The sequence below is a fragment of the Nymphalis io genome, chromosome 28 (genome assembly GCF_905147045.1).
Source record: "Nymphalis io chromosome 28, ilAglIoxx1.1, whole genome shotgun sequence".
NCBI classification, from domain to species: Eukaryota; Metazoa; Arthropoda; class Insecta; order Lepidoptera; family Nymphalidae; genus Nymphalis; species Nymphalis io.
In genome coordinates, this window is record NC_065915.1 from 802,263 (window position 1) to 815,260 (window position 12,998).

General features: G+C 36.5%; 1 protein-coding gene across 1 annotated transcript; it reads right to left on the reverse strand.

Annotated features, from left to right (window-relative positions):
- Nucleotides 1-419: 419 nt before the first annotated feature.
- On the reverse strand, nucleotides 420-12,998 carry LOC126779288 (uncharacterized). The gene is made up of 6 exons (XM_050503276.1): nucleotides 12,866-12,998; nucleotides 12,112-12,210; nucleotides 8,336-8,979; nucleotides 7,439-7,590; nucleotides 1,213-1,399; nucleotides 420-646 (listed from the first exon to the last, which is right to left on the reverse strand). Exons 1-6 carry the CDS (start codon nucleotides 12,996-12,998, stop codon nucleotides 428-430), a joined length of 1,434 nt encoding a protein of 477 aa, XP_050359233.1. The 3' UTR covers nucleotides 420-427.

The following is a 12,998-nucleotide window of genomic DNA, read 5'->3' on the forward strand; positions in this document are numbered from 1 at the left end:
CAACACATTTAAAAAAAAAACAAAATTTACAACATAATTATAACATGATATAACGATATTTCCCCCCTTTTATATAATTTAAAAGGTTTATCTTTTAGACAATAACGCGTTCCTATTTATATATTTTCTATATATATAAATACATGGTTTGTATTTTGGCTTAAGTATATTTTTTACAATATAAATAATAGTCTCACTTCACAATGTCTAAAATATTTATACTTAATTTTAAGTAAAAATATAAACAACATACTTTCAGACAGTCAGTCAAAATGGAAATTGAAACAAATATTTAAAAAAAAAAAGATTTTAACTGTGTTCAAAACAAATTGTAAAAAAATACGTCCAACTGAAAAAAAAAAAAACAAATTAAATTCTGAATATTGCCAGCAATAAATATAAATAAATTATTTTATTATTTGAATTACTAAATTTCACTATCGAGATTCATATAACTAAAGTGAGCTATACACAAATCAAAGACGAATAATATTAAATAGCACGACGTCCACGGTCGGTTAACGTAAGCCGAATTACACCAGTTGCCCGTACACACGCAGGAATGGAAACGAGCGTACAACGATATACCGCGGGAAAGTGGAAGCAATGTTGCCACGGGACTTATAATACAGCCATTATCAATGTTCTGTAAGAAATATATACTTATAGTTTTTGCGCGCATGTCAGATGTTAAATATAAAAAAATTAGCCTATGTCCTTCCTTAGGGGTTCAAGCTTGCTCGTATCAAGTTTCTTCAAAATCGGTCCAGTGGTTTGTAAGTTGTAAATTTGTAAATGTAAAGCTACCAAGTCTTCTGAATGTAGATTCTACTCAAAAAACTTATTAGTTATTTTTTACATCAATCATAAATAAAATGTATGCATCGTGTAATAAAATTAAATAATGCTAACTCCAAGATGTTTTATCTATATTACCTAGAGCAGTATTATATCGAAGGTATAAAGAGCGTTCATACATCTTCATCCCCGCTGATAACTTTCAAAATCAAAATATTTTTATTCAAATAGACTTTTACACGTATTTATGAATCGTCAAGCGCGACCACCGATTCGGAATGTAGATTCGAACTTAGTAGTTACTCTTTTCTTTTTACAAAAATTACATACAACTTAACATAAGTATTAATCTCTTAAAATGATAATTCAAGAGTACTTGTAATAATTAATTATTAAAATATTTATTAAGCGCACCCACAAACTTCTCTCCAGTTTAGCCATCCGCTTGCTAGCGAAATGTTTACCCATAGTCGGTTGGAGACGACTCCTGCACGTTCGCTGGGTGTAAACACCACTCAAATCGACCCACCGAACCGCGCAGCCACCTGTCCACCGACCGTAGATCGCTCTCGAATGGGTGAAATTCGTCACATAACCTGGTCTGATAGATAAATTTTATGAACTTAAAACTGCAGAACGCATCGTTAAATACATATCATAAAGCGCCCCCTTTGTTTAAAATGGATGAATTGGTTTAAAAGTTTTCTTTTAGACAATAACGTTGGTCCGTAACAGCCTGTGAATGTCCCACTGCTGGGCTAAAGGCCTCCTCTCCTCTTTTTGAGGAGAAGGTTTGGAGCTTATTCCACCACGCTGCTCCAATGCGGGTTGGTAGAATTCACATGTGGCAAAACTTCAGTGAAATTAGACACATGCAGGTTTCCTCACGATGTTTTCCTTCACCGTAAAGCACGAGATGAATTATAATCACAAATTAAGCACATGAAAATTCAGTGGTGCTTGCCCTGGTTTGAACCCACGATCATCGGTTAAGATTCACGCGTTCTTACCACAGGGCCATCTCGGCTTTGTCCTATTTCTTTATTTCCTTTAAATATAAATTAGTTGGGTTTGGGTTTCTCTCTCAAGCTACCGCACAGTAAAGATCTTTGTAAATTAGCTCCGTCATTTATAATTATAATTCGCTGTAAAAAGTGTATTTTGAAGTGTTATTTGGCGATAATTAATAATGTGTACTCAATGACAGTCTAATTAAATAACATTGGTGACTAGAATGTGCATAAACAATTGACTTTTTAATAAAACAAAATTCTGCATCAGCAAAAATACCGTCGCTTTGTGATATATTAAAGTAACACAATAATACGCGTAAGCGACGGCCTACATATACTCGACAGACAGCCGTCGATTGAGTAAACTGGACTTCGTTAATTATAGTTTGCGTTGTTAATAACACTGTCTTACGTATATTCTACACTTAAATTGAAATGCCGTTTAATCGTACACCACCTAAAACATCGAGTACCCCGACTGAAGATAGTAATATGAACTTAAGTGCCCGTTCGATACCACAATCTGGTTCAACTCCGAACTTAACAGCTATTGATAGTGAAAACATTACCTCTCGCATCAAACGAAAACGCGAAGATGCCAGTTTTGAGGAGATCCACTTACTGTTGTCAACGTCCGCCGCACAAACCGAGGCTAAGTTTGTAGCCGTTCAGGCATCGATATCGTAAATTCTTGCTCAAACTATTGAATTAAACAAAAACATCTCATTCATTTCCAAGCAGTACGACGACATGATTGTTAAACTAGATAACTTGGAGTCGGAACGTAAAGCGGACCGCTGTCATATTCAACATCTTGAAGAAAAAGTTGATACTTTGGAACGTCAGCTGTACTCAACAAAGCTTGAAATTAAAAATGTGCCAAAAAAATCAGAAGAAACCAAGGAAGACATCTGCAAGATTGTGAAGGAAATATCTAAGGTTCTTAAAACTCCAATTGAACGGCATGATATCAGGGATGTATTCCGCACGGGAAAAAAGGATGCGCCAACGATATTAGTCGACTTCAACAGTGCTTATGTTAAAGAAAATATGATTAAAGGCGCTCGACAGTTTAATAATAGGCATAAGGAAAATAAACTCAACACGACCCACCTGAAATTAGATGGACCTGCCAAACCAGTCTTCTTTTCTGAAAAGTTGACCCCGAATACCTATCGTATATACTATCTGGCACGCAACTTGGGGAGAGAAAATGAATACAAGTACTGTTGGACTGCTTTCGGGAAGTTGTTCCTCCGAAGAACGGACGGCCACAAGCAAATCCATATTAAAAATAAAGAAGACCTTCACAGACTACGTCAAGAAAGATGACTGGTGGTAATTTGTATTTATACTCTTTATTTGCCCTTTGCAATTAATTATCTCTTACGTTTGATATGCCTTTTTAATGTTAAGTTTAATTTTCTCATCAAATTATGTCACTCTAAAAACCCCTCTGTTTTAATTTTATATATACTGTTCCACAAAGTATTAGTACACATATTTCACTCACATTTACCTCGACTAACTTTTATACACATAACACAATAATATGTTTCACAAATAGCAATCTCAAAACAGATTTATTACAATTAGCATTCCTAGTTCTTACAAAGCATGTACTCTTTAACATTCTATTTTGTACCAAATTAATACCTGTCATTTGCAATGATTGATTCAAATGATATTATCTCAACGGATATAGATAACATTAATGTAGCATCTGCGTATTTATATGATACACAAACTTGCAACTTATTAAATATAGGTTCTGCCGGTTATCTTAAGATATTTTGTCAAAATATTCGTAGTATATATAAAAAATTCGATCATTTAACACTTCAGTCGTCACGCTTCAAGTTTGAGAGTGACATTATAATATTAACGGAATGCTGGTTAAATAGTCACAAACCTATTCCTACTATTAGTAACTATGATTATTATTACTCGAGTAATTGCCTTAATCAAAACGATGGTATAGTCATATACGTGAAAAAAGACATAAAATGTTCTATAACTGAACCCGAAGCAATAGGAGGCAACTTTTTACTTATTAAAATTGAACCAGACATATTCATTTTGGCTATTTATAGATCTCTGTCCATACAATGCACAGACAGCTTTTTAAACTCTATTGATAATATTATTGGTCCTATTAGCCCTATTAATATTAAAGCCTGTTCTATTGATAGGAACTGTGCAGCTTACCTAAATGTAGCCGCTGAACTGGGACTATTGCCTGGGCACACATATCCTACTAGGTTGCACAACTGTCTAGACCATATTATGCTAAAAACAGTATTTCGAGCATCAGTATTTGTAGTTGATTCTACCATAACGGACCATGCCTCAGTACTGCTCAGCATTGACCTCGCCTTACAGGGGTAAGTCTAAAAACCTACTAAAAAACTTACAAAAGAATTAATTGTGATGCCTGCATTAAGTACTTAGAGACAGTGGACTTCTATTTATCACACCATTTTGCGATGCTAATGAAGCAGCATCAAGGTTTGTTGATATACCGTCTGGTTCTGTTAAACTGAACTCTGAAATTATCCGTATACCTAGTAATAAAAGAACACTTAAACCATGGATAACCACTGGACTTCTACGCTGTATCCGGAATAGAGATAAACTACACAAAAAACACAAAAATGAAACAAATAACGTAATGCTCGAGGTTACATATAAGCGATACCGGCACGTTTGTAACTCTCTTGAGTAAGCTTAAAAGACACTTTGAAAAAACGCTTTTACGTAATGCTAAAACTAATAAAGAATCTTGGAATGCAATCAAATCAATTATAGATTATACAAAACAGAAAACGTCAACTGGAAATCTTTTAAGTCCTAACAATAATATAAATAATAGCATAGACTCTGTAAATAATTACTTTTCTAGTATAGGAAAGCAGCTTGCCGAAACTGCAACTGCGTATAATGAAAATAACACTAATTCATACAACTTCACGTTTCCTCCAGAGTGTTTTTCCATAATATTACTACCACCAGATGAGGCAGAGATAGAACTGTTAATAATGAACCTCAAAAATAATTGCGCTACAGGCTGGGACTTAGTACCAGCTCAGCTTCTAAAATTATCTAAGCATATAATAGTCCCAGCTCTTTCTAAGCTCTTTAACCTTTGCATAATTTAGGGAGTGTTCCCTGAGGTCTTTAAAAGATCGCTTATTACTCCTGTTAACAAGGGTAGAAAGCGAGACCAAGTTTCGAATTATAGACCTATATCAGTTCTGTCATCTCTTTCCAAAATATTAGACAAACTACAAATAACAGACTAATTAATTTTCTGGAACATAACAAAATTTTATCTGCCTCACAGTTTGGTTTTAGGTCTGGGAAAAGTACTGAAGACGCAGTCATCAATTTAACGAATTATGTGACTTCTCAGGTAGATAGAAAGCAAAAGTGTTTAGGTATATTCCTTGACCTATCAAAGGCGTTTGATACCGTCTCTATTCCCATTTTTGTGAACAAGTTGGAATGCCTCGGCATTCGTGGCAAACCGCTCCTGATCTTTAAGGACTTTTTGATTAATCGTTCACAACAAGTTAGAATTGGTGATCACGTCAGTTCTCAGACACCTGTCATTTGTGGCGTCCCTCAGGGCAGTATTCTTGGCCCAACTCTCTTTTTGATCTATATTAACGACCTGAACAAACTCTAAGAAATGGTAAAATTTTTACCTACGCGGATGATACTGCGCTTATATTCTTAATTAGGACTCCACAAAGTCAATTAATGGCCTAGCGTAAACCTGTTGACATTGAATCTCTCCAAAACCTCATTTATTCAGTTTTCTGTGGCCAAAGCAAAACCAGAGAACATTAGTCTTAAGGTTCACACATGTAACTACCCCAGTGATTCTCTGGCTTCCTGTTCATGCTTTGAGATAGCTAAATCTACGACCGTCAAATATCTAGGAGTTGTTTTGGACGAAAAACTTAGCTGGCGCTCTCATATAGACATCACAACTGCGCGCACCAGAAAACTTATTTGGGTTTTCAAGAAGTTGAGGCACGTTGCTGATTTAGATCTTCTGCGCACAATATATTATGCACTAGGTCAGTCAGTCATTGGATATTGTATAAAAGCTTGGGGTGGTGCTTGTAAAACCTTTATATTAGACTTGGAAAGAGCGCATAGATCTATTTAAAAGTCATGACCTCTAGCCCATACAGATTTTCTACAACTAAGTTGTATTAAAAATGTCAACTCCTAACGGTTAGGCAACTATATGTCTTTCCGTTACCGTTACCGTTACAGCCTGTGAATGTCCCACTGCTGGGCTAAAGGCCTCCTCTCCTCTTTTTGAGGAGAAGGTTTGGAGCTTATTCCACCACGCTGCTCCAATGCGGGTTGGTAGAATTCACATGTGGCAGAATTTCAGTGAAATTAGACACATACAGGTTTCCTCACGATGTTTTCCTTCACCGTAAAGCACGAGATGAATTATAATCACAAATTAAGCACATGAGAATTCAGTGGTGCTTGCCCGGGTTGAACCCACGATCATCGGTTAAGATTCACGCGTTCTTACCACAGGGCCATCTCGGCTATAACTATATATATGTCTATCAATTAGTTATCCAACAACATAGAATCACCCCCTATCATGCCGACGAATACAGTAAGCAACGTGTCATTAAAACGTACGTCCACCTGTTATATGTCGAACAGCTTCAGCCAAACGACAACATGATTTTAAAGCAGTTTATTTGTATAACAAAATAAATGAAATAACAAATATACATCCCTTATGTAATCGTGAAGCTAAAGTAATTATTAAAAATTGGCTACTAGGACTAGATTATAAACAAACTGAACTGTTGTTGCTATAATATTTTGTGAAACAAATTACACATATACACACACACACACACACACACACAACACACACACACACAACACACACACACATACATCTACACATGAAAACACACACATACCTACACACTCCTTTCTAGTATACAGTATGAAATAATTATTAATCACTTATTTTTATTTACATAGAACAATATGACACTAAAATATGAGAGAGGACACTGATTTCTGTAATACAGGTCTTTGAGCCTAGCTCAGAAATCAGGGATTTCATTATACTTTGTAACATTGTATGTGAATAAAGATTATTTATTATTATTATTTATTTATAGTGGTTTGTATCGTGTCGTAAATATATTTATTACATTTTAAAATAATAGTTTTCAAGTAAGCAGCATGCTATCATGCTTTTGTCTTGTATATGCGACATTGTTTCTAATAATTATATATACTACATATAAAAACGGTTGACTTGGTGGTGGCTTTGTGCAAGCTCGTCTTGGTAAGTACCAACCACTCATTACATGCACCCAACAGCAATACTCAGTATTGCTGTGTTCCGGGTGTGAATGGTGATGAGCCATTGTAACTAACGCGCAAGGAACATAACATCAAAGTTCCTAAGGTTGGCAGTGCATTGGCGATAAGTAAAAGATGGTTAATATATTATATATTGCCAGTAAGTATGGGCGGTGGTGACCACATACCCAATGGTATGAGGACTGGCGGCCCTGTTCTTACAAAATAGTAATGCATTAGATTTTAATTACGTCTTCACTCACATATTAGAATATTTGCAATATTTTTTAAAGGACGATATCTTGCCCTTAGCGGAGGCATCCACTGGCACGAGGGGTAGGAAGTCTCCAGCAAACGCGTCCGCACATTGCGCGTGCTGCGGGATCCCGGGGATGTCCAGGCCACAAACGAAGCACTATGTAGAAAGAGACTACTATAAATCTGTCAATTCTCTGATCACTTATCGATCATCTAATTTCAGTATTTAGATGATAGCCCCCCCATCTAAGGGATATGGGGGGGCTATCATCTTGGGGCTATCTATCGTTAGATGCCAAGATATCATAGTGAATCTTAAAGGAAGACTTCGGGTTCAAGTAGGGCAAGCGTTACTGTACTTTTCGTGTACTTATTTCGTGGTCTAGGACAATGGCATGATGACCTGTATGGATACCACCCCCTATTCCACTGCCAAACGGCTTTACTTTGTATCACTGTGTTGTGAGCCAGAGTGTTTGCAGAGAGGATAACATCGTGGATGCCGTGATTGAGACAGTATTTACGGGCGAAGATAATAACAACATCATGAGGCCACAATGCTCGACTGGCTAACTAAAAACTTATTAATTATTTTAATAATAAGTGTTCATCTTGACAAATGGGCCACCTGATGGTAAGAGGTCACTATCGCCATTAAACGTTGGCAGTATTCTTAACTATTCCTTACACCGTCAATGTGCCCTCAACTTTGTGAACTAAGATGTTATGTCCCTTGTGCCTGTAGCACTCACCCTGCAAACCGGAATATATCAATACTTAATATTGCTGATTGTCAGTAGAATATGTGGATGATATATTCCCAGATGCTCTAACTCTTAGTAAATTACTTTATATTAGAAGCAATCTACCAATATAGATAGCATATCAGCGTCATAACCAACCTTAGCGATGGTAGCGCCCGTGTAATTCGCATCGTACTCTGAAGTCGTTGGGGCTTCAGTCGTTGGCGTCGTACAAGTCGGTATAGACATATTGAAGAGTGTCTCATTTAACTTCCTCGTCAAATTAGTTTCAAATTCGCTCGCTAGGTCAGCTATAATGTCCAAAAGACGTGGTATATCCAAATCACGTCTCGTTGTGGGGCTTGGTGTTGTGACTGCTTCTGTTTGTGTTGTATGGTCTGAAACTATTTCATTTTTTGTTTTTTCTACCGTAGCAGTATTAGAATCCCGTAGTAGTTTCATAGTAGCACCTACATCATCAACCCTCTGTGATAAATGCTTGGTGTGTTTCTTAGATTTAACATACGCCGAGGAACGTTTTGGGATTTGGTTAAATAGATTTTTAAAAGTATCCTCCGTTGTCAAGGTATCTGTAAACTTTTCTATTACAGTTTGTCGTGGCGATGTAGCTGTTTCGGCATCATCAATAGTGATTGCATTCAATGTTTGCGTGTTAATAGTGCTGTATGTTTGTGTGCTAGCATTTGATTCATCAAAATATCGAGATAAATAAGTTGATTCAGTTGAAGGTGCCGTAAATAGATTTTCTGCTCGTATGTTGGGTAGCAACTGTTGCAAAGCTCCTGAAAAAATATTTCTTATAAGCTTTTGAAATGATGATGTTGTGCTATTGACATCTCTAGAGAGATTAGCCAACTGCGCTAGACATATTATAGTTTACAAGTGTGTGCGCAACACAGGTGCACTCTCTATTTTTTTTTTTAATAGCTATGCCACACTATTGCTATTATTGTGCAACAATCCTGTATACGATGTTATTTTTTGCTCTTATGTATTTCTTTTCTGTGTCTTACGTACTATTTTTTATTATTTTTTTCCAGAGTTAGAGCTTACAGGGTAGCTTAAAGAGAAGAAGCTTAAGAACTATGTAAGCCATCTATTTACAAACATTTAATCTATACATATATACATTATTTTATGTGTTCGCTACATCTTAGCTATTCCCTCCGCCATTGTGTTCCTTGTGTGTACATTATTTCCTATTTTACTTTCTACCATGGTTAATACTACTTACATTACTAATTGCTAACATTACTGGTACCTATTTACAATAACTTACTAACTAACTATAATTTTGAACTAAATATATACAATGTAAATCACACACTACTATTAAGCCTATAACTAACTTACTTACCCTATGTATTATCTAAGTACATTTAATTATAATTATAATTTTGTATACTGTTCTAATGGGATTTGTTTTTTACATTTGTTTTGTTAACTATGTTTATGGCAAAATCCATAAACCGCACTTTAAATTCATCATTATGTACTATTATTTTTAAGTTGTCTAACTCTATTTTTACTGATATTTGACATTCCTACTTATATCTACTATAAATAAATTTAGGGCAATCACAAGCAAGGTGTTCCACCGTCTCAGGGCTAGTATCGTCACAGTCGCAATTAGAGTTTGTTATTAGGTTGTACTTATTTCAGTAAAGTGCGAATCCACCATGCCCTGTGAACAGCTGGGCCACTTTGTTGTCCAGTTTTAGTTTCCTTAGGATTTTGTAAGCCTTCCTGATGTCTTCGAAAAATAATGAGAGATTAACTGCCATTTCGTGACAGTATCCTGCCTGATGTGTCATTTCACCGAGGATAAGGGGATGCGATCATATACTGCTTTGCTTTTTTTGTGTAACGCAGTGTATTTGGCCAGTTCATAGGCTCTTTCATTGCCTGTTATTCCGATATGCGCTCTTACCCAGTGAAGATTAACTGCTCCGCCCGCTTCCGCCAGTTCTCTCAGGGTATTTTGATTGTTATGTATAATAGAGTGGAGATTTTCTGGGTCTGCTATGGCTGTCAGAGCGGATTTTGAGTCAGATAAAATATTTACCTTCATTGCTCGTGATCTTACTTGACTTACGTGACTTTTGAGTAGTTTTAGGCTTGTTAAGATGGCAATGAGTTCTGCTTGTAAGACCGAGCAGCAGTCATCCAATCTGGTGGTCGCATACGTCCTTTCTGTTCCGTCCTCAAACCAAGTATTTTTATTTTTTTATAGAATAGGTAGGTGGACGAGCATATGGGCCACCTGATGGTAAGTGGTCACCAAACGCCCTTAGACATTGGCATTGTAAGAAATGTCAACAATCGCTTATAGCCAATGCGCCACCAACCTTGGGAACTAAGATTTTATGTCCCTTGTGCCTGTAATTACACTGGCTCACTCACCCTTCAAACCGGAACACAACAATATCAAGTATTGCTGTTTTGCGGTAGAATATCTGATGAGTAGGTGGTACCTACCCAGACGGGCTTGCACAAAGCCCTACCCACCAGTAACCGCTGCACCAACCTTTCCTTCAATTTTACTTCCGTCTGTGTATATATGGTGCCGCTCGTTGTCTATTTTCGCTAAATCTTGTTGGCTTTCTATCGTCCCGATTTTGATTCGCTATCTGTTTGATGGTGGGGGAAGGTCGAAGAGGATAATTCTCCTCTCGATCGGTCTGCCAGGGTATTTCTCTATTGCTTTTGCATCGATGCGTCACACGCTTGCTTTACAGATTCCTCGTACTCATTGATGGTTTCTTCAAGACACTATACTTTGGATGGTCTGTATTCTGTGTGGATTTTGGTTGTTTTGATCTGCTGCGATCTTGAGGGTGCATTCGATTTTTTCCCAATTTGCTTTGGCTGATTTATATACTCTGGTAGAGTTCCTTTGGTATGTCTCTTCGTCCTTCTTCAGTTTTACGCTGAAGGTACTATGGTCAGACGTTGTGACCATGTTCGTGTCCACCTCCGCGGTGTAGCATGTTTTGTGAGCACACCGTCACGTCGACAATACGTTGACACAACACGTACCTCCTGTAGACTGAGAAGGTTGGCGTATTACCCTCATTCAGTATCTCCAGGTTTCTTACTCCTAAGAAGTTGGCAAATGATACACCCCGCTCATCCTTGGTACTATGGCCCCACCAATGGCTTTTTGCGTTAATGTCACCGCCTATTATTATATTGTCCGCTTGAAGGTTCTTCATAGTTTTGTCTATTTCTATGATTTGGATTTCTATATCTACTTCTTCTTCCAGGTACCTAGGACTATTGCTACAATGTTTTCTGATATTATATTCAAGCTTAAATTTACTTTTTTATTGGGGTCTAGAACCACAATGGCAGACTTTACGGGCTTTGTACGGTTATTTGTTTTTTGGGAGGTTGGGAACGCCGTTGATAGCGTCCCCAACGCACCCACATAGGGTTCTTGTAACAGTACTGCTGTACACTTTTTACTGTTGATTGAAGAAATTCTATCGTTGCCACAAAACATCTACCGAGGTTGCATTGCGCCAGCTTCAAGGAGGGCTGTGCTCTATTGGTATAGGTGCACTCTCTATTCCCTCATGTTCAAGTCATGAAGTGATTTCTTACAGAATAGCACTGCTGACCAGGGATTATAAGCTTGCTATTATACCAATGGAAAAGTCATAAACAATAAATAAACATATCTTTATATATATCATAAATATAAACGTATATAATTCTTCTGTCACCGAACTCTTCTAAACCGATGGACATATTATGATGATATTTTTGTGTGTGTTTGAATGGATGGCTTAAATTGTACCTGAAAGTTGTTGCTCGAACGAAAAAAATGCTTATTTCTGTTATTACGAAGCCGATTTGGAAAGTATTATAGTATATTTACTATATATTTTAAATAAAGCTATTTCTTATACCTTCAACATCTTGTTTATCCTCAAGACTCATGGTAGATTTATCTTGGTATCTTTTAGTTCTGTTCGATGAACTGGTGTCGTTTGCATCGGGCATTGTGTCTGTTATAAATAAATTATTTATTTATTACAATTACCAGAAAAATGTTAAATAATATTATACATTTTAATTATAGATAATTACAAATTGCTAATTTTTAAGAACATCGATAATTAATAGATTAAAAATATAAAACTTATTCAGATTCTAATTTAATTAGAAAGGTAAAACATATTTAAATAACATATATAAATATAATTGCTCTGCGCTCTAAACGGAGTGGACCCACTTTAGAACTGTAATCTGTTGAATATTTGAGGACTTGATTTCATTACTTATCGTTGAAGCAAGTGATCATTACAGTCTACAGTCGTCGACAATGTAAGAAGCAAAAACTCGGCGCTCAATTCGTTAATAATAAAAAAATATATATTATTAACGTTTCAAATTTTTCAAATGACGTTTCATAAGACTTTAAGCTTAAGCTTAGCGTTATAAAAAAATATTAACCGATCGTTACATCGCCATTGCGTCACGAACCTTACGAACTAAGATGTTATGTCCATTGCGCCTGTAGTTACGCTGGCTCACTCACCCTTCAAAACGGAACACAACAATACGCAGTATTACTGCTTAGCGGTAGAATATGATGTGTATGTGGTATTCAGACAGGCTTGCACCAAACCCTACCACCAAGTAGAAAGTCTTTACATTTACCTTCAACCTTATAATAATCATCGTAATACTCCGTGTTTTCATCATCGTACAAATCGTCATAATCCTCGAACCCCGAAACAACAGGGGTTACCCCCAGCAAGACGGATATACTGATAATTTTAAAAACGAACAT

Bases quoted from the DNA above. Each gene is read 5' to 3' on its own strand.
- LOC126779288 (XM_050503276.1), bottom strand. From the start codon at position 12,998: ATGTTCGTTTTTAAAATTATCAGTATATCCGTCTTGCTGGGGGTAACC. The intron at 12,211-12,865 runs GTAAATGTAAAG...TATTTATAACAG, and splicing joins TGATTATTATAAGGTTGAAG to ACACAATGCCCGATGCAAAC. The intron at 7,591-8,335 runs GTTGGTTATGAC...CTTTCTACATAG, and splicing joins CGGGCGCTACCATCGCTAAG to TGCTTCGTTTGTGGCCTGGA.